The 23,029-nt window shown below is 41.0% G+C and overlaps 1 protein-coding gene across 3 annotated transcripts; it reads left to right on the forward strand.

The window, feature by feature from the left end:
• Positions 1-72: 72 nt before the first annotated feature.
• Positions 73-20,555, forward strand: LOC143521092 (butyrophilin-like protein 9). 3 transcript variants are annotated; one of them, XM_077013668.1, is made up of 20 exons: positions 73-155; positions 5,368-5,412; positions 5,517-5,876; positions 6,105-6,254; positions 8,174-8,302; positions 8,954-9,043; positions 9,150-9,230; positions 9,905-9,934; positions 14,132-14,221; positions 14,324-14,368; positions 14,573-14,617; positions 15,081-15,134; positions 15,279-15,359; positions 16,803-16,853; positions 17,872-17,901; positions 18,046-18,126; positions 18,635-18,685; positions 19,478-19,507; positions 19,652-19,732; positions 19,816-20,555. In XM_077013668.1, the coding sequence occupies exons 1-20, from the start codon at positions 140-142 to the stop codon at positions 20,310-20,312; spliced, it is 2,037 nt and encodes a 678-aa protein (XP_076869783.1). In that variant the 5' UTR covers positions 73-139; the 3' UTR covers positions 20,313-20,555. The 3 variants fall into 3 exon arrangements, with proteins under 3 accessions (XP_076869783.1, XP_076869788.1, XP_076869790.1); XM_077013673.1 differs by lacking the exon at positions 14,132-14,221; XM_077013675.1 differs by lacking the exons at positions 19,478-19,507; positions 19,652-19,732; positions 19,816-20,555 and having other exon boundaries at positions 18,227-18,769.
• The last annotated feature ends 2,474 nt before the right edge of the window (positions 20,556-23,029 follow it).

Here is a 23,029-nt window from a genome sequence, read left to right on the forward strand (position 1 = left end):
GATTAATCTTTAATCAGCACGATTTACAACTTTTGGATCAACAGACTCTGAATTTAGACTTTGACACTTTGCGCTGTTGTGCCACACTTTGCCACGTCGGTCTTGGTATAATTTGATTTTCATTTACATTTCATTGAAAATGGCCATGAAAAAAGGTGAGTGCACCATTGATATATTTTGTGTATTATTAAAAACTAAAAAATGTATTAAAAAATAATAATAAAGATTCATAAAAATTATGCTTAGCTGGAGCAGGTGTGTTAGTTCTGGGTTTGAACTGAAACGTGCAGGGTGGCGGATCGCCACGAAGACACTTAAATACTCTGTAGTAACTTCTACAATTACACCCAGAAGTAAGATAAAACCACAAGAACACTGAAATGAAATAATTTAGGACATAGAAAATATTAAATGATGCAAAAACCAAAAATGAAACCGAAACCATTTCAATATCATTAAAATATTTAACATTAGACATTAAGCTCATGGCTAATTAAAGGCTAATCTAAATAAATAGATTTTAAGCTTTCTTTTAAATGTGTATTGATCAACAAGGCAGCTCAGATCAAAAGGCAGTGAATTGTACACTGTCCAGCTGAAACACAAGAATGAAGGCATGTATGGGAATTATCAAGTTAAATACAATACTCCCAAACAAAACTACAAACACCACAGACAAAGAACAGACTACGCTATTAGAAAAACAACGAAGGAAGGAACCAAACAGATAAACTCCTAGACAATATACCGGTAGGATTCAGGGATTAACACGACTAACAACATCAACCAGACTAGCTTTAAGGGAACAGAAACACATATGAACTGAACCAACCAGAGATGGGGACTCTAGTTTGGGACTAGTACTCGAGTTGCACTTAAGTCGCATATGCAGTGATAAGTCAGGGTTGCCAGGTCCTACAAAAATTTCCCGAGCAAAATCAGTGTAAAACCCGCCCTTCAGATGCCTAAACTAGCCCAAAGCCCAACGTTGTTGGGGGGGGGGGGGTGGCGACCAGTGTAATCTCTCGACGGAAGGGGGGGGGGGGGGGGTGAGTGTGTAAAATGGAGACAAATTAAGTATTATATTGCGATCGATTCTTAGTGTTGACTTGTAAAATCCCGCAGTAGCCCAACTCAAAAGTAGCCCAAAAAACCGCACCCCGCGACCCCTGAATTTTTACCCGCGGCTGGATTTTCAAACAAGCCCAATTTGGCGTAAAAACCACGACCCTGGCAACTCTGGTATAAGTGGACTGGATGACACGAGTGAAAAGTGAAGCCTCCGTGCGTCAGCTGCCCTCTAGTGGCTGGCTGCAGTACAAATTTTAACCCCACCCATTCCCATTTAACTGAACGGGCCGGACGAGTAACTTTTTTTTTTATTACTATAAAATTAGTTTTTTGATCAATTATATTTAGTCAATTCTATAAGACCCCATTGCATTAGTACCTCTCCCAGTGTTTTTCTCTACGATAAACAGATTTTATAGAAGTTATTAAGTGTTACTTAAAGGGGTGTGGCGATAAGGTGATTACCAGTTAATAGCTGCGTTGATTGACATCTAATACCAGACGCTCAAATGTGAACGCACTCAACAGCAAAACATCTTTTAAAATGTATATTTTAATGTATCTTTTAAAATGTATCTTTTAATAAGATATCTTTTAGTATCTTGCATAAAAATTTATTGATCTTTTAAAAATGTAATGTGTTAGTTGCATAAACATTTTCCTTGGGTTGGACACTGAAAGACACCTTGAAGTTCAAATTGATTGTGTTTGATCCATTTCATTAGGAGACAAAAAGTTGTTGCTGCAGGGCTTTTGATGTCAGAATCATTTTTATTGTAAAATTTGAATTTTGTTTTTAATTTTTATTTTATAATCACTAATTTGGTTGCTATTTTCTTTATATGCAGACCTTTCATATATAGTTAAAAAATGTGATTGTTAGAAAGATTTAGATTTTTTTTTATTTCACAGCCCTCCTTTATCTTTTAAAACAAAATATAGCATATGTTCTACTGAAAGACGACAATATTGTATCCAGAAAAATGTCAGTTTTGTAAGAAAAATACAGATACAAAATTTATCTGGAAAACATTTGTGTGTGCTTTTTAAAATTATATTTCTTCATTTACCAGTTTAAGCTATTATAAATCAGAAGTGTCATAACAGATTATTACAACTATAAAGTGATTTGCAACTACAGTGTCACTTAAATATTTGGAACTTGACTTAGACTTGATATCAAAGACTTGAGACTTGACTTGGACTTGCAAAAAATGACTTGTGAGCATCTCTGGAACCAACACAACCAATGTAAATATGAAAAGACACTCAGAACTCAGTACTGATTAATACGATTAATGACCAAAAAATAAAACACACACAGGGTGTCCGCGGGGTTGTAAAAAGTATAAAAATGTAGTAAATTCAGTTGGCCAAAATTAAGGCCATTAAAAAGTATTAAGCTTCATCTGATGAGGTATTAAATTTTCAAAAGCGCATCAAACTGCCTAGACGTTTTTGAATTTGTGTTAAGTGCAGGCCTTTCTCCTAAAATTCCTTAAATTAGATTTATTTATATGTTGCTAGCAGTGATTTGACATGACCTGATGTTCACGCACGCGCCAGTCACCTAAATACCCGGCTGGTTTGCCGCCAAACCTGTTAGTGAAACTCTATGGGAAAGTGCAAGTTTTCCGACGTCTGGCTTGACGACCCAAGATTAAAGACTGGCATAGGCCAGTGGTTAGCAACAACCAAGAGGCCACTTCAGTCGCCGCTTTAAGTCATGCTGGTATTAAAAAATATTTTGTAGGTATTAAAAAGGTATTAAATTCAACTTAAGAATCTCTGTATATACCCTGACACAGTAAACTTCTGAACAACCGGAATCAATTTAAACAAAGGAAACATACACAGGACAGACCAAAGCACAGAAACATACACTGAACACTCTATGAACTATGAATTAAACAAGAACAATCTATGAACCCACAAGGTATAGTCTAAGACCAGGGAAGAATAAGAATAACTAACTAGGAGCTAGAAGACGGGAGATCACTGGGTGCGAAAACACCCAAGGAAAATCACTCAGTGTTTACCGACCAGACACAAGGAGAAACTGCGCACAAGATATTTATGAGCGAGGCGTGGGACAGAACAAACATAACAGGCTCTACAATTACACAAAATTGACACACAGACTTACTGTCACGGTGAGGCGGCCCCCTACCGGCCGCCTCTGTCCACAGCGGCTGTGTTGTTGTTGTTTTGTGACGTCGTGTACGCCCCTCAGGTGGGCGGAGCCCGTGATCCGTTCCCACCTGATGGTCGTTTGTCTGTCTATATATGTCTTGTCTTTGTACCAGTTGACCGCTGGTCATTATATCCTTAATTCGGATCTATTGCACGGGTTTTAGGTTTGCACACTTTATATTAAACCACCCTTTTTCCCTGAGACTTGGCGTGATCACTTCCTTTTTGTTGCTCACACCTGCCCGTCACAGAATGACCAGCCGCCCTTCGGAAGCCGCCGAGTCTCTTTACTTTCTCCTTCGTTCGTGGTCATGTCTCGTGGTAAGTGTTTGTCTGCGTGGTGTTTTGTTTGAAGAGCTCCGCCGTGCTTTTGTGTTGTGTGTGTGTGTGTGTGTAGCACGGCGAGGACCAGGGCAGTCTGCCTTGGGGAAAGCGCTTCATGTCCGTTGTTTGTCTGTCTGAAGAGTTTCGCCCGTGCGTTTGTTTTGTGTGTTGCACGGCGAAGACCAGGGCGTCTTCCCTGTTACACTCTTCATGTTTTGTGTGGGTGAAGTGTACGTGTGAATGGGCGTGTGGACCAGTGTGCGTGCTCGTGGTGTTATATGTTTAGTGTTTCGTGTGTGACGCGGGTGCCGCTCGTCACCGTCGCCTCGCTCCCCTCTCGTCTTGTGTTTTGTGTGGGGGAGCGACTGCGAACCTGAGCGGCACGTCACAAAATTACCGAGCGCGCATGTAAGAGTCCCGTTCGTTCATTGTTTGTACACTGTTTTTTGTTTGTCTAGTCTTTGCATGTGTGTGTTGTTCTCGCGTGTTTATGGTTTTGTTGCTTGTAATTCCACGCATGCTCCTCCCCTTAAGTGTGTGTTTGGGGGAGGACCGGCTGTGGTCCCGTGCCACGGGGAGTGGCACGGAGGGCGTCGCTCCCGAGGGAGGCCCTGACCAGGTAAATGGGGGGTTCTCCTGAGTTAGGATGGAGACCCCTCCCCCCTGGAGGGGGGATCAGGGTAGTGCGCGTTTGTGTTCTGTGTTGGTGTGTGTGTGCATTTGTGTTTTATGTGCAGGTGCTTCTCCCTGGCGTTGAATCGTGGCATCCCTGGACCTTGTGGGGGTCTCCAGCTGGCAGGAGCCCCCTTATGTTGTGGGGTGACCGGAGCCCGGTCGGAAAGAGCCCCTCCCTAGAGGGCTGGGGCCCCCGGATGTTTGGGGACCATGGGGCTCCGGTCTGAAGAGCTCCTGCACAGGACGGAGACCCTTCCATGGGGTCCTGGAGGTGACGTAGCCACGCCCCAGGGAGGTAACCTGCACACACATACACCCCGGACGGACAAGGAGCCGAGGCCCGCTGTCCTCGCACCTGTGGGGCTATGCGGCTTAAGGCCAGTTAGGGCGTGAGGGCCCTGTGACCGACCGGGGCGTGGTTTTGTCTTGTTGACGGCCCAGTCGGTCCAGGGTCCCGCCCAGGGAGGTGAGCTGACTAATGTTATGTGTTTTGTGTTTCAGCTCGTGGACTGCAGGAGGTGTGTCCCTGCCTGTCCTTGCCTTCCTGCCCCTTCGTGTTGTTGTGCAGCCGCTGTGTGCCACACACCCAGTGGAGGGGAGTGCGGCTTGGTGGGGGGGTCTGTCACGGTGAGGCGGCCCCCTACCGGCCGCCTCTGTCCACAGCGACTGTGTTGTTGTTGTTTTGTGACGTCGTGTACGCCCCTCAGGTGGGCGGAGCCCGTGATCCGTTCCCACCTGATGGTCGTTTGTCTGTCTATATATGTCTTGTCTTTGTACCAGTTGACCGCTGGTCATTATATCCTTAATTCGGATCTATTGCACGGGTTTTAGGTTTGCACACTTTATATTAAACCACCCTTTTTCCCTGAGACTTGGCGTGATCGCTTCCTTTTTGTTGCTCACACCTGCCCGTCACACTTACTAGATAAATTCTAAATGTAATCAAACAGGTACACAAGGAGCAGCTGAGACTGAAAATATAGACAGGACCAAACCAAAGGGGAAAACTGAATAGATTAAATACGAGGGAGGGAGGAGTCACATGTGACAATCCATTGACTATAAACCTAATAAACACTAACTGATATTGTTTTCTATTGACAGTGATGCTGTTTTTCTTGTTTATGGTTAATCTCCTGAGTTGTGCAGGTAAACCTCTTAACCATCATCAGATGTCTGATTCTGTGATTTACACCTTGAGTAACATTTTTGGATTGAAAATGAAATCAGATGTCAGAAATGTTCTCTTTCAGATCCTCAGACAGACCTATTCTCTGTGCATGTTCCTGATGGCTTCATATCAGCACGGTTAGGATCCTCTGTTCTCCTGCCATGCACAGTTTCACCTTCAGTGGACTGTAAGAGCTATGAAGTACGCTGGTACCGACCCGATAAATACAACAACCCGGTTCTGCTCTACAAGGATCTAAGGGTCCAGGAGAACACTGGAGATGTTCAGTACAGGAACAGAGTGTCTCTGGTAGGAGAACTGGAGAAGGGGAACGTCTCTCTCCAACTGGAGAACCTCAGAGTAGAAGACAGAGGAGAATATGTGTGCTTGGTTGAGAGTATTCAGTGGTACGATGAAGCCAGTATGAGCTTGAATATTTCAGGTAAGAAATCTGTTATTAAATTTAGAAATTGTCATTATCATTCCAAATATTTATTACACTTTCCAAATATTCCAAATATTTCACTTACATGTGTATCTTGACCCATACACATCAGATTTTAAACATTGTTCATTTGTTGAATGTGAGGTCATGATCAACCCCTCCCCCACCCTTATCCTCTCCTCTGTCCTGTAGTGATTGGCTCTTATCCTCTCCTCTGTCCTGTAGTGATTGGTTCTCATCCTCTCCTCTCATTGGCTGATGCTGGAGATCAGGTGAATGTTACCTGTGTGTCAGATGGATGGTCAACAAAGGCCAAACTCACCTGGAGAGACAGAAAAGGAAAAGAACTGAACAGTGCTGAACACTACAAAACAGGTTTAACACATATATAAGACATTTGATTCATGGTTATAGCTACAGACAGAGATCAGCTACGTTTTTTTTGAATTCCTAATTTTTTACCACTAATTAACATATTTATACACACAGTCAGTGTATAAATTCCATATTTCCATATTCACAGAGGTTAACATGGTAAACATGGAAACACTGTGAAACACAGAGCACAGAATGTTTAAACACAGAATGTTAGGTGCTCTGGTACATTGAAAACACGCACACCTAAATACCTAAACATAAACCAGACACAAGTGCAACACATAACATTAATGAGACATGGAACAGGTCACCTGGATAACATATCCGAACACACAGGCGATAACAAACACACAAATGGAGGTGAGGTCAGGTTCCCCCATTTCGACCTCCCATGGGGGAAAGAACTTCCCTCTCTCCACACTGCCCTCCTCCGAGTTCACCGACACCTCCTGGCAGTAAGGAACGCTGAAGGAGGTCTCAGGGGAGCACCAGGGCTGCTCCGGTTCCTCTTCTGACCTGCAGGGGGCAGGAGAACAGCCCTGCAGTGGCAAAAGCACCACATCTAGGGCCGGAGACTTCTTGGCTCTCTCCTGGTCTGTTAAGAAATACACTGAGAGGTTGTACCAGTCCCGTTCTGAAGGGAGGAGGATTGGAGCTAGTAATCTGCATGCTGGGGATTGGAGTTCCTGGGGTCCGGTTGCATGACAACTCTTAAAAGTGTCAAACAGTTATGTTAAAATCTTTCATTAAAGTCCCATAGTGCTCTGTGGCTGCCAGAGGTTGAGCAATATTCAAATATTTAAATATTTTCATGTATTTTACCTGAATTTTACAAACCATTGCGTTAAATGTGTATTTGTTAAATAAAATGCTTTATAATATCACGCAAGCCAAAAAAGGATTCAAGGATTTAAGGAGTTTTTATTGTCATTCGCATCACATTTGCATGGGGTGGAACGAAATTTTTATACTCAAGGTCCCGGTAATACAATATACGTTAATTATCTAAAAACAAATTAAAGAGCAGTAATGTAAGCTAGTATTTTAGAAGAATTATATATATATATATAATATGTACCCCCAGGGCATAATTTAAGCGCAAAACAGTAAGTCCACAATAGCAGCAACATGATGTAAAGTGACCAAAGTTCAATAAAGTGACCACAGTGAGTAAAGTGACTTGACAGTGTCAGAGCAGTGAGTTTGTTAGGTGGAGTTTATGAGTCTCATTGCTTCTGGAATGAAAAAAATGGGTCAAAAAATAGTTAGACTTTTATTTGGAAATGTTTTTGCTGAGTAGGACTTTTATTATGATGTCTACTTGGCTTTTAATTGTGAGACTGAAATGAAATGGCACCAGATAGATAATGTGAGACTAAAATGAAGCATCACCACAGAGACAGAGCCAGAATTATGAGAGAGTCTCCCAGTCTCGCACTATAGTTATATTTGCTATTTCACTAGTTAGTTAATGACTGCGGCTAAATTCTTCAGCTAAATTCTCTTCTTTCTGTCTAAATTGTTGTTGTTGTTGTCATGGTGACCGGTGTCGGCCAGAGGAGGATGGGTTCCCCCCCTGAGTCTTGGTTCCTCTCAAGGTTTCTTCCTCATGCAAAAAACTAGGGAGTTTTTCCTTGCCACTGTCGCCTTTGGCTTGCTCACTGGGGGCTAGGACTCGGCACTTGTAAAGCTGCTTTGTGACAACAACTGTTGTAAAAAGCGCTATATAAATAAAATTTGATTGATTGAAATACCACAGAATGGTGAATATTTAAGTGCAGTATTCAAAGTATTCCGTCCCTCTCTGTGTAAAACTTTTTTGTAAGATTATAGAGTGTCCATTTTCATCCTCTCTCTCTCTCTCTCTCTCTCTCTCTCTCTCTCTCTCTCTCTGTGTCTCTCTCTCTCTCATTAAGACTCTGAAGGGCTGGTGAGTGTGAGTTCCTGGGTTCTTTTCTCTCCCTCTGGGTCAGACTGGATCTCCTGTTCTGTGGGTTTATCTGAGCAGGAGATGAAGGAGATCAGAGTGGTGCCACTTAAACCAGGTAATAACTGTACCATTCAAGGAAAAAAAAAATAGTGTTTACATATTCAGTGGTAAAATTACACTTGTAATTATTAAATTGTAAAATTGTAAATTGTAATTAGACTTTTAAAATTCATTATTCATTATTATATACACTGAATGCGCGTGGACAAACGAGGCAACTTCAAAGCGAAGATACACACGTTTATTTTAAGTGAAGCACAGACAGCGCACATGGAACATAGACACATATAGGTGTATGACTCTGACAATATTATTATTATTATTATTGCTATGACGAGCACAAGACGTTACACACACACACGCTTTATACACTTTAACTAACAAGCACCTCGTGAAACACGTTAGACTAATGAGACGAGTGAACACACACACACACCAGCCACACCCCCACTTATACATACATGGACACGGACTACGTAAACCCACCCCCAAGGGGAGGGGTCTAGGGCTGTAACGTGATACTTAAGGTGTTTGCGAACCAACCTCTGATTTTGTGCTTTGGCTTCTGTGTTTATCTCTAAATCTTTAATCTATACTGATTCCTTAAAGCAAAATTTATTAGGATTACAGATGTAAATGTTTTGCTGTTTATTCTAGTAGATTTTTAAGTTTTTCTCCCATGTGATCCATGCTGATGTGTGTGTAGGGTTCTGGAGGGAGGCCTTCATCTCATCTCTGACTCTTTCATTAACTGTCATCATTACCCTGGTGGTTCTTCTGGTTTTAGTAAAACAAGGTACTAAAAACCACAGAAAATCACTTCTTCATATTGAAGTATTGGACACAGGCTTCAACGCACCGTGGCAACAATGACAACATCAATTTCATTTTTCTTTAAACAGATTTACTACCACGCTGCTCTTCTCGGAAAAATGCTAAAATTGCAGGAAAATTGATCACTTATGCCCTACCTGTTGATACTGGTTTGTACAGACAATATCATAGACATGAAACCCCTCTGTGTCTCAGGAAGTGTATTAATCACATCCCTCATTCCAGATGAAATAATCAGTCAGAAATGTTGGTTCACATGTTACAGGGACACATGAGTGATATTTATTTACTTTTATTGTCATACAGTCAGTTTGACTGAATCCATCCTAGTAGAAACACTCCCCCTTACAGGTAACCTTTCACTTGCAGCATTTCAAATTGACATGACAGCACTAAGAAGCATATCTCCAATTTCCAACTATTAATTTCCATTAATTTGCAATGCAAATGCTTAGTAATGAACAATGACCAAAGTAACTATGTTAGTTGCCTTCATGATAATGTAGATGTTTGTGTGTGGTCTACACTACATTGAAACAATCACAAAATAACATGGTCAGAACCGTAAACCACACCAGTCACTTCCCTGTGGATAATGCAGGAAGTGTTTGTATTTTGTGACAGACATGACCAGTAAGTCACAGAGAGATCTGGACTCTGTGGGATGTGTTAAGTCACTGTGATTTCTCATTTCAATTTACATATCCAAGAGACCAAGAGAACAATGCTTGTTAAAAAAATTGAAATAAATAGTAGATAAAGTTTGAGAAATGCCTCATGCAATGTGGACACTTTCATTGGTCTAACATTGTCTTTGTTGCAGAGAAGACCACAGAGAGGACGCTGGTCTCTGGTAAGCTGATCTCTTCATAATTCACAGCTAGTAGGAGAGGTTTTTATTATTAGCCTAGAACTTAAAACAAGGATAGAAACCTCCCTCCATTACAGCTAGCACACTGTAAAACCCAACAAGTTCACTAAACTCAAAAGTTTTGTTGTAACCGATTACCTAAGAAATGTTAAGTTCATGTAATATACACTACCGTTCAAAAGTTTGGGGTCACTTAGAAATGTTCTTATTTTTGAAAGAAATTTTTTTTTTCAATTTAGCTAACATTAAATGCATCAAAAATACACTCTATACATTATTAATGTGGTAAATGACTATTCTAGCTGTAAACATCTGGTTTTTAATGCAATATCTACATAGATGTATGGAGACCCATTTCCAACAACCATCCCTCCAGTGTTCTAATGGTACATTGTGTTTGCTAACTGTGTAAGGAGGCTATTGAATATTTAGAAAACCCTTGAAAACCCTTGTGCAAGTAGGTTAGCACAGCTGAAAATAGTTTGGCTGATTAGAGAAGCTATAAAATTGACCTTCCTTTGAGCTAGTTGAGAATCTGGAGCATTACAATTGTTGGTTCGATTAAACTCACAAAATGGCCAGAAAAAAACAACTTTCAATTGAAACTCGACAGTCTATTCTTGTTCTGAGAAATGAAGTCTATTCCATGCGAGACATTGCCAAGAAACTGAAGATTTCCTACAATGGTGTGTACTACTCCCTTCAGAGGAGAGCACAGACAGGCTCTAACCAGAGTAGAAGGAGAAGTGGAAGGCCCCGCTGCACAACTGAGCAAGAAGACAAGTACATTAGAGTCTCAAGTTTGAGAAATCGACGCCTCACAGGTCCTCAACTGGCAGCTTCATTAAATAGTACCCGCAAAACGCCAGTGTCAACGTCTACAGTGAAGAGGCGACTCCGGGATGCTGGTCTTCAGGGCAGAGTGGCAAAGAAAAAGCCATATCTGAGACTGGCTAATAAAAGAAAAAGATTAATATGGGCAAAAGAACACAGACATTGGACAGAGGAAGATTGGAAAAATGTGTTATGGACAGATGAATCAAAGTTTGAGACATTTGTGAGACGCAGAACAACTGAAAAGATGCTGGAAGAGTGCCTGACACCATCTGTCAAACATGGTGGAGGTAATGTGATGGTCTGGGGTTGCTTTGGTGCTTTAAAGTGGGAGATTTGAACAAGGTAAAAGGGATTTTGAATAAGGAAGGCTATCACTCCATTTTGCAACACCATGCCATACCCTGTGGACAGCGCTTGATTGGAGCCAATTTCATCCTGCAACAGGACAATGACCCAAAGCACACCTCCAAATTATGCACAAAGTATTTAGAGAAGAAGCAGGCAGCTGGTGTTTTATCGGTAATGGAGTGGCCAGCGCAGTCACCAGATCTCAACCCCATTGAGCTGTTGTGGGAGCAGCTTGACCGTATGGTATGAAAAAAGTGCCCATCAACCCAATCAAACTTGTGGGAGCGGCTTCTGGAAGCATGGGGTGAAATTTCTCCAGATTACCTCAGCAAATAAACAGCTAGAATGCCAAAGGTCTGCAATGCTGTAATTGCTGCTAAGGGAGCATTCTTTGACGAAAGCAAAGTTTAAAGTAGAAAATTATTTCAAATAAAAAAAAAAACATTATTTCTACCTTGTCAATGTCTGGACTATATTTCTATTCATTTTGCAACTGATTTGATGAATAAAAGTATGAGATTTCAGGGAAAACACAAGATTGTCTAGGTGACCCCAAACTTTTAAACGGTAGTGTAATTTTTAAGTACAGTTAACTTAAAAAAAAAAAAACTTTAAATAAAATATATAAGTTTAGGAAAATCTTAATTTTTAAGATATATATATATATTTTAAGTACTACATACTACAATACTTTTAGTAATAATTATATAATTAATATAATTTCCCCCAACTTAACCATTTGTTTAAAATTTTTTATGGCATTTGGCAGATGCTCTTATCCAGAGTGACTTACATTTTATCTCAAGTGAGCAATTGAGGGTTAAGGGTCTTGCACAGGGGCACCTCAATCATGGCTTCAGGTCTGGGAATCGAAACTTAAAACATAACAAAAAGTTAAGACAGCGCAAAACAGTGTAGTTTTCCCAGTGTAGTTTTTACTACAGTGTAGTTTTACCGCACAAGCCGCACTGTCCACCATGTTTGTTAAAAAATCACAGTATGCTAATTAGATGGTTTTAACCAATAGGCATGCAGGAGCGCATTGCGTCAGACGCTCGGCAAATATTAAATGAAAAACAGGGGCTGCAGCCCACGAAGTGCCCATATATGTAATGCTGCAGGCCGGAGCCCCGGTGGGCGTGGGTAAAGGGCGGAGCATGTGTCAATAATTTTCGAATGCAGCCAATCAGATACTAGACTTTCGTTGTCAATCAATTTTTATTAAGCCAATTATCAGCCAGAGTTAGCTGTCAATCATTTTTTACTGCAGCCAATCATCTTAACAGATCTGCCAAAAGAAGGTGGAAACTGCACGGAGAAGCTCTTTAAACAGAAGTATATGCCATTCTTGCACAAAAGTAGCTGAATAAAAACATTAGAAGAGCCATGACTTTAGACATTTTAAAATAAAAGTTTAAAATACTTCTCACTTATTTTTCTGGAACGGCACTTTAATGTTTTTTTTTCCTTTATTGCACGTATTGCATCATTTGTACATCATATATATGTGGCGAGTGTAAATTGGTAGCGGAGGGGAGGTGTAAATGGACACAAATTAAGTATTATATCGCGATCGATCACCATGTATAAACGCCTCCGCCGAGCAGAACGTTGAGGAGCGATTTCGATTGGAGGATCGTGCTCTATTTTGTATTATTAATCTTTTTGCTGATGCTGGTCCAGCGTGTCGCGTGCCACTGATTATGCCTCGGCGTGCCAACGGTGGCCCGCGTGCCATAGGTTTCCGACCCCTGCTGTAGAGCCTTTGAATATTAAAACCATTGTAGAAATTAAGCTCAGATGTGACCAGCAATGGAGCGCAAGTAAAAGAAGGACGCAATCACACAGTCTCATTGAAAATGTAGGAGTTAATGAATAAAGTGCACCAACCCAAAACCCGTGACATAATCCAAATAAAGTTGGAAGACCAGTATTGTTTTGATATAATCAAATGACGATGGAGTGTTGGAGTTATCGGACAGAGTTGATCAAATCAGAGTTAATCCAACTCAATGACTCCCGCAAAGATGTAATTAAAATCTGCCCACGAATTTCTCTTGGCGAAAGATGTACACGGTGAGCATACGATAGCTAGCTAGCTCTCCATAATTATGACGATTAAAAGCAATGCCTGATTATATAAAAAATACTAGTCTTCAAACTTTGGATTTGGATTATGTCCCGACGTCGGCGTGGTGGTCTCCAATACCTCGTCGATTGGGAGGGCTTCGGTCCTGAGGAGAGGACCTGGGTGGCCGCGCGGGACGTACTCTGTCCCTCGCTCATCGCCGACTTCCACGCTGCCCATCCACATTTTCCTGCCCCCCGGGGCCGTGGCCGTCCGCCTTTGCGTCGTGGAGCGTCAGGAGACGCTCCGTTGAGGGGGGGTAATGTCAGGAATGTCACCTGATAGCCATTAAGGACTCAGCTGTTCCTCATCACCACGCCCACATTCCAGGCATTCATATACACCGTCATCACAACACCTCGTCGCGAAGTATTGCCAACCATGTTGCATACCGAGCGTTATCATACCCTGCTGTTTCTCCTGTGTACCGACCTCTGCCTGTTCCCTCGACCCCGTCTCCTGCCTAGCCCTCAGGTACCGTACGGACTCTGCCTTCCCGTTACGACCCCGGACCGGATAGACCACTCTCAACAAACGGCATTAGATCAACTCCGTTTATGCATTAACATCTCGCATTCTCTGGTTGTATCTATCTGCCAAATAAAGAGCACTGTGCTTTTGCATAAGGATCCCTCTCTGTCTCTTCCTGACGTTACAGCAGTGAAGCACATTTATTTTCGTAAATTAAATCTCATTTGGCAGGATTTCAGATTTCATATGAGTCATTTCTAAAACCAATCGATGAATTTAAAGTCAGGTTATAAACTTTTGTTTCCACAACATGGATAAGCGACAGAACTTATGTCAGGGACTGTAGTACGTTTTGAAGTTTTTCTCCCATGTGATCCATGCTAATGTGTGTGTAGGGTTCTGGAGGGAGGCCTTCATCTCATCTCTGACTCTTTCATTAATTGTCATCATTACACTGGTGGTTCTTCTGGTTTTAGTAAGACAAGGTACTAAAAACCACAGAGAATCACTCCTATCGAAGTGTTGGACACAAGCTTCAACGCACCATCGCAACAATGACAACATCAATTTCATTTTTCTTTAAACAGATTTACTACCACACTGCTCTTCTCGGAAGAACGCTAAAATGGCAGGTAAATGGATCACTTATGCCCTACCTGTTGATACTGGTTTGTACAGACAACATCACAGACAATATCATGGACAAGAAACCCCTCTGTGTCTCAGGAAGAGTATTAATCACCTCCCTCATTCCAGATGAAATAATCAGTCAGAAATGTTGGTCCACATGTTACAGGGACACACAGGGACATTTATTTACTTTTATTGTCATACAGCCAATTCCAATGAATCCATCGCAGAAGAAACACTCCCCCTTACAGGTAACCTTTCACTTGCAGCATTTCAAATTGACATGACAGCACTAAGAAGCACATATCTCCACTTTCCAACTTTAATTTGCAATGCAAATGCTTAGTAATGAACAATGACCAAAGTAACTATGTTAGTTGACTTCATGATAATGTAGATGTTTATTTGTGTGTGGTCTACTCTACATTGAAAAAAGCACACAATAACATGGTCAGAACAGTAAACCACACCAGTCATATCCCTGTGGATAATGCAGGAAGTGTTTGTATTTTGTGACAGACATGACCAGTAAGTCACAGGGAGATCTGGACTCTGTAGGATGTGTTAACTGTGAATTCTCATTTCAATTTACATATCCAAGAGAACAAGAAAACAATGCTTGATAAAAAAATTGAAATAAATAGTAGATAAAGTTTGAGAAATGCCTCATGTAATGTGGATACTTTCATTGGTCTAACATTGTCTTTGTTCCAGAGAAGACCAAAGAGAAGACCACAGAGACGACCACAGAGAGGACGCTGGTCTCTGGTAAGCTGGTCTCTTCATCATTCACAGCTAGTACGAGAGGTTTTTATTATTAGCCTAGAACTTAAAACAAGGATAGAAACCTCGCTCCATTACAGCTAGCATGTCTGAAAGAGAACCGTGTCTGATAAGGTCCTAAACATACAGGACAAAGTTCACAGTCATCTGCACCTCCAGCTTCTGATGAAGAAAAAAAACCCAAGTCGAAAAAGTTTAAAAAATCTAAAGGTAAACAATCTCACTCTTTCAAATATCTCATTACAGCTTTTTCAGGCTAGTGATCTTTTTTCTCACAGTGAATCTCACGTTTGATCACTTTCTAGTGTGTCTGATGATGACATCTACCTGTTGACACTAGTTTGCACAGACAATATTACAGACAAAATCATGTACTTGTGACATGAAACAGGACAAAAATGTTATGGTATAATATAGTTCCTCCACTATTATTACGATCATTGTTGTTGTTCCTGTTGTTGTTGATGATGATGATGATGAAGATGATGATGATAATGATGACAAGATCACCGTTGATATTCCAGTGACTATGTTAGTTGTCTTCATGATAATGTAGATGTTTGTGTGTGGCAGTGTTAATTTTGACAGCAATTTTTGATTTAGTTTTAGTCTTAGTCTTTTGACTAAAATGTAATTTAGTTTTAGTCATAATTTAGTCATTGATTTGTTTTTAGTCTTAGTCTAGTTTTAGTCGACTAATTATCATTAGAATTTAGTCGAATAATATCAAAATAATTTAGTTGACTAAAATATAAATGGTGTAGTAGTCATTATATACACTTGCACAAAATGAAACATTTATTAACCAGTTACAGAATATTATTTTTTGTATGTGCAATATATACAAAAACAAATTTCCAAACAACTCTATTGACCTGAACTTATAGTTATTGAGCATAACAATAACAAAACATTGATGACCAGTAGGTCCGCTCTACCTGAAAACATATGGAGTTTATGAACAATGCATATTACATTCTATATAAAACTGGGCGCCGTAAAACAATGCCATAGCCCGCAGATGTCGTTTCATTTGTCGTATTTGTCCCGACATCATCATTCCTCATGGTTTACACAGCATCTTGTTTTTCTCAAAGTCAAAGGAGAAATGTGTCCATATATCGCCGCTCATCTTTCTCCCTGCTGACATTGTCGAGTTAACTTCGAGTTTAATTTCATGAGTGACCACAGTTCACGGGCTGGTTTTGTCCTAACGGGTTCTGCGCGATGTGAAGACGTTAGTTCTGATTGGATGGTTACCCGGTTTGTCCCGCCTCTCCGTGTACGCTAAAGTAGTTACGGTTGGATCTCTTCTTAACTTATCCCTACCTTTCACAAAATGAAATCAGGTCTGATTGAATGTCGTCGCTGGACAATATTTTCGTCTCGTTTTTATTCGTTGACGAAAATGTCCTTTAATTTCGTCATCGTTTTTATCCCTTCGTATAGTTTTAATTTAGTTATCGTCTCGTTTTCGTCATGAAAAAAGGTTCGTTGACGAAAACTATGACGAAAATTATTCGTCAACGAAATTAACACTGGTGTGTGGTCTACACTACATTGAAACAAGCACACAATAACATGGTCAGAACAGTAAACCACACCAGTCACATCCCTGTGCATAATGCAGGAAGTGTTTGTATTTTGTGACAGACATGACCAGTAAGTCACAGGGAGATCTGGACTCTGTGGAACGTGGTAAAGGTAATGAAGTCACTGTGAATTATCTTTTCAGTTCACACATACAGACATGTTTATTAAGTGCAGGGGTGTCAGCTCCAGTACTGGGAGCCCACCGTCAACGCTTTCCTTGACCCTGGGACACCTGTTTCAACTCATGGGTGCATTAGCACATCCTTCATGAGCTGAAGATGATGGAGGTCCAGCAGGCAGAGATGAAGGCTACATCAGGGTTGTTTACAGTAAACAGTAAACAAAACACAAGAACAACAGGCGGAGATGAAGGCTACAGCAGGGTTGTTTACAACAAACAGAGTAAACAAAACACAAGAACAACAGGCGGAGATGAAGGCTACAGCAGGGTTGTTTACAACAAACAGAGTAAACAAAACACAAGAACAACAGGCGGAGATGAAGGCTACAGCAGGGTTGTTTACAACAAACAGAGTAAACAAAACACAAGAACAACAGACGGAGATGAAGGCTACAGCAGGGTTGTTTACAACAAACAGAGTAAACAAAACACAAGAACAACAGGTGGAGATGAAGGATACAGCAGGGTTGTTTACAACAAACAGAGTAAACAAAACAGAAGAACAACAGACGGAGATGAAGGCTACAGCAGGGTTGTTTACAAGACACTAGAAAAACAGCCAGAATAGGACACAGCACACAAACAGGCAAAAAGGGTGTAGAGAGTGGGCGTTTAGTAGAGGCAGAGAGAGAAAGGGAGAGGAAGTGAGAGAGAGAGAGAGAGAGAGAGAGAGAGAGAGAGAGAGAGAGAGAGAGAGAGAGAGAGAGAGAGAGAAAGACTGTCTGACTGCTAAATCATATTTGCTAAGGAAATAAAATTCGGAATCTGCTGGACCTTAGGACCCAAGACTGGAGTTGAAAATTCTGCTTCATACAAGGACCTTTAATTTCTGTCCAAGAGAACAATGCTTGATTTAAAAAATGAAATAAATATTAGGCTAGATAAAGTTTGAGAAATGCCTCATGTAATGTGGACACTTTCATTGGTCTAACACTGTCTTTGTTCCAGAGACGACTACCGAGAGGACGCTGGTGTGTGGTAAGCTGATCTCTTCATAATTCACAGCTAGTACGAGATGTTTTTATTATTAGCCTAGAACTTAAAACAAGGATAGAAACCTCGCTCCATTACAGCTAGCATGTCTGAAAGAGAACCGTGTCTGATAAGGTCCTAAACATACAGGTCAGAGTTCACAGTCATCTGCACCTCCAGCTTCTGATGAAGAAAAAAAACCCAAGTCGAAAAAGTTTAAAAAATCTAAAGGTAAACAATCTCACTCTGAGCTTTCAAATATCTCATTACAACTTTTTCAGGTTAGTGATCTTTTTTCTCACAGTGAATCTCACGTTTGATCTCTTTCTAGTGTGTCTGATGATGACATCTACCTGTTGACACTAGTTTGCACAGACAATATTACAGACAATATCATGTACTTGTGACATGAAACAGGACAAAAATGTTATGGTATAATATAGTTCCTTCACTATTATTACGATCATTGTTGTTGTTGTTGTTGTTGTTGTTGTTGTTGTTGTTGTTGATGATGATGATGATGATGATGATGATGATGATGATGATGATGATGATGATGATGATGACAAGATCACCGTTGATATTCCAGTGACTATGTTAGTTGTCTTCATGATAATGTAGATGTTTGTGTGTGGTCTACACTACATTGAAACAAGCACACAATAACATGGTCAGAACAGTAAACCATACCAGTCACTTCCCTGTGGATAATGCAGGAAGTGTTTGTATTTTGTGACAGACATGACCAGTAAGTCACAGGGAGATCTGGACTCTGTGGAACGTGGTAAAGGTAATGAAGTCACTGTGAATTCTCATTTCAGTTCACACATACAGACATGTTTATTAAGTTCAGGGGTGTCAGCTCCGGTACTGGGACCCCACTGTCAACGCTTTCCTTGACCCTGGGACACTTGTTTTAGCTCATGGGTGCATTAGCACACCCTTCATGAGCTGAAGATGATGGAGGTCCAGCAGGCAGAGATGAAGGCTACAGCAGGGTTGTTTACAACAAACAGAGTAAACAAAACACAAGAACAACAGACAGAGATGATGGCTACAGCAGGGTTGTTTACAACAGACAGAGTAAACAAAACACAAGAACAACAGACGGAGATGAAGGCTACAGCAGGGTTGTTTACAACAGACAGAGTAAACAAAACAGAAGAACAACAGACGGAGATGAAGGCTACAGCAGGGTTATTTACAAGACACAAGAACAACAGCCAGAACAGGACACAGCACACAAACAGGCAAAAAGGGTGTAGAGAGTGGGTGTTTAGTAGAGGAAGAGAGGGAAAGGGAGAGAGAGAGAAAGAGAGAGAAAGAGAGAGAGAGAGAGAGAGAGAGAGAGAGAGAGACTGACTGTTAAATCATGTTTGCTAAAGAAATAAAATTGTGAATCTGCTGGACCTTAGGACCCAAGACTGGAGTTAAATTCTGCTTCACACAAGGACCTTTAATTCCTGTCCAAGAGAACAATGCTTGATTTAAAAATTGAAATAAATACTAGGCTAGATAAAGTTTGAGAAATGCATCATGTAATGTGGACACTTTCATTATTCTAACATTGTCTTTGTTACAGAGAAGACCACAGAGAGGACGCTGGTGTGTGGTAAGCTGGTCTCTTCATTGTTCAGGGCTGGTGGGAGAGGTCTTTATTAGTAGCCTAGAACTTAAAACCAAGATAGAAACCTTGCTCCATTACAGCTAGCATGTCTGAAACAGAACCGTGTCTGATAAGGTCCTAAACATACAGGTCAGAGTTCACAGTCATCTGCACCTTCAGTGTCTGATGAAGAAAAAATACGGAAGTGGAAAAAGTTTAAAAAATATACAGGTAAACAATCTCACTCTGAGCTTTCAAATATTTCATATCTCATTACAGCCTTTTCATGATATTGATGCATCTTCTTTTCACAGTGAATCTCACTTTCGATCCAGACGGTGTTCAGAATCCTCTGCATATGACGGAGGACAGGATGGCCATTTACTCTGGACATCTGACCGTAGAGTCGCTATCTAAACCTTTTCTTCATGTTCTCAGTAAGGAAGAGCTCTCCTCAAGACTGCAGTACTGGGAAGTAGTACTGGACCAACAAGGAAAATGTAAAAGATCATGGTGTGTGGGCGTGACTCAAAAGCCGACCTCAGAAGACGTGCTCAGAGCTCTCTGTTATGAGGAACGTTACGGCATTTACGCCAATACTGACCGTAACACTCTGATATCTAATCAAGAGCACTGTGCCACTCTTGGGCTGCTCTTAGACCTCAAAGATCACACTCTGTCCTTCTATAATGTAGACAAAGAGACTCATCTATACACTTACACAATGAATAATACAAATAATCATAAATATTTTGCTGCAGTCAGTCCTGGAACTAAGGATTCGTACCCTGTGTGTTTTCAAAGAAAGTAATGTGATGTGTACCAAGTTTCTGACAATTTTCTAAGACTCTCTACTGAGAATAAATAGGACACATTAAATGTTTCAAACAAAGTTGGACATTTTCTAAGTTCTCTATCCAAGTATCTGTCCCCTTCTCTCTGTCCAAATCTCTTTCAGTCCCTTTTTCCACATTCTCACTATCATTTTATCATTCTCTCTATCATTCTCATGTACAGTGTTTACAGCTCCAACTCATTAAACCATTTTCTGCTACTCTGTTATAGATTTTTTAAACACTCATGTCATGAACACAGGATTTTAGTGTGACAAAAAAACTTGTTCACATTTATTTAGACTAAATATTTTTGATCTAATTATAATTGTCAAAATATTTGCAATGGAACCCAGATATACTCATAAATAGGTTATATTTTATTTTTAACATACTTTTTGACATACTTTCATCCAGTGTTTTATCAGTACCACGTGATACCCACTCTCAACTGTAGATGGCGGTGTCTCTTCAGTTCACTGCAGTCGTTTAGTTCAAGTATTGATTTAAAGGTTTTAAACTGGTTTAAATGACTATTTATAATTATTTGAACATTATGAACAAATGAACATTCTGCACTTACTTTGTTACAGGTATTATATTAGCGTTTATTTGTCATGTGTCTCGTGTCTCATATCCAGCAGAAACAGTAGTTCATTTTGACTACATCTGTTACGGTGACGGCTCCGGACCCTTCCCTGTGGGCGTGCCGCTACGTTGTCTGCGTGCTGTTATGTCCATATTAGTACTTCCGTGGGTGTGGGTAGTCCGTGAGCGTGTTCGTAGTCTCACCTGTGCCTTGTCTTGAGATCACAAGGGTACGTTTTGATCACCTATTTAATGTGCATTCGCACAGTGTCTTGTGCTCGTCTTTGTCTAAAGTTCCATGCCTGTGTGAGAGTCTGATTTTATCCTGAGTAAAAAATCTATTTTAACCAAAATATTATTTTGAATATAATAAAAACTGTGTATTCACGAGATGCTTGCACAGTGAAACAACTTCTCCTTTAGATTCAGCAGTCTTGTCATGCATCTATGCAGTTATGACCTTTAAACATGGAAATGTCACAGGGAGATTTGGACTGGATGGCACATGACTTAGTCAGTGTACTGTGAGTTCTCAGCTCATATACAGGATGTTAAGTGAGGGTCAGTCTGTCCTGGGAGCTGCTGCCATTCTGACTCTGGTGCACCTGTTCCATCATCAGATCATTATAACACCCGTCATGAGCTGGATCAGCTTTTCTGGGGCAGGGAACACTTAGAACCCCAGAGCAGTGGGGTAAGTGGGGTAGTTGGGTTAGTCATTTCACTCTGCCCCTTTGCTGAATTTGAGATTTTCTAAAGGTGACCTGATCACTGGACAAAATTACCAAATTTGCAAACTGGACAAATCAGCTTTCAGTATGCATTTGACAGACCTAGCAGTAGCCAATCAGTTTTCAGCAGGCATTTGATAGGCCTAGTTTTTACCAGTCCCTATAAATAACCATTTATGGCGGGGCTAACCCTGACCCTAGAGGGATGTAGATGTACTACAGGTGGACGGGGCTAAAGGGCGGGGCTAACCCTGACCCTAGAGGGAGGATATAGAGGGATGTAGGAGTAATACAGTTGAGGAAAAGGCCACAGAAACACACCTGAAGAGGAAACTACAAACTCATTGATGTTTTGTGACTTTTTGATTAATTAATTAATCTCACCAGAGATTAATTTTTCCAGTATGCGAAACATCCCCAGGTGACTTACTACTTCCACAAAATATTCCAGTACGCGAACAGAGCTATCTTCGTGGTGTACTGCATCCCATCATGCAACGCTACGTTCACGTGACCCCGTAGTGTGCTTTACTTTTGTCGCATACTGGAAACTGTACTGCATGGAAAACTGACCAGTATGCAGTATCCAGTATATACTGAGTGCAGTATCCAGTAGCCTATGTAGTAGGCTATTTCAAACACAGCCAATAGGTGTATCTCAATTCAGGGGCTGCAGCCCACGAAGTGCGCATTTGTAGGCCGGTTACGTCACTGCGCCGCGACGAGGCTGTCCCAATTCGTGGGCTCCTGCTTATGCGGCCGACGAATGTAGCCTTCAAAACCCTGAAAACGAAGGACTCATCTGAGTATCCTTCACGTCCCACGATATCCCAGGATTCATTGCTCTATGAACAATAAACAGGCGGAGTCTAGTGTACGGGCCGAAGAATTCGTTTTTAAATGTCGGTATTTTTTAAATATGGACATTTATACTGCAATGAGATGCTAAATAACATGCCAGTTATTAATGATATTGCAGGTAAACCTGTGCTTTGAGTATTTACTAAAGAGTAACGTTTATAAAAATACACTGAATTTTGTTATGAAGTTATACTTCCCGCCAATCATGTGAATACATGTTCAACGCATTTTCTTTTAGGCATTTGTGGGTGATGTGATATTTGTCGGACAGCGCACTAACACGAATGTAACGTATGTAACGGGGCAGAGTGTGGTCACGCAAACATACGTCTTGCGAAGACTAGACTGTTTCATTTAACAGCCGTGAGATGCAGCCTACCCGGCCTTCGAAGTGTGTGGCCACCGTGGGCTGCGGTCTACGTAGGCTGCAGCCCCTGAATTGAGATGCAGCCAGTACTTCACAAAGTAGGTATGAACCAGGAAGGGAATGGTTCATGAGTGATGAGGAACAGCTG

The sequence above is a fragment of the Brachyhypopomus gauderio genome, chromosome 1, assembly GCF_052324685.1.
Source record: "Brachyhypopomus gauderio isolate BG-103 chromosome 1, BGAUD_0.2, whole genome shotgun sequence".
NCBI lineage: Eukaryota > Metazoa > Chordata > Actinopteri > Gymnotiformes > Hypopomidae > Brachyhypopomus > Brachyhypopomus gauderio.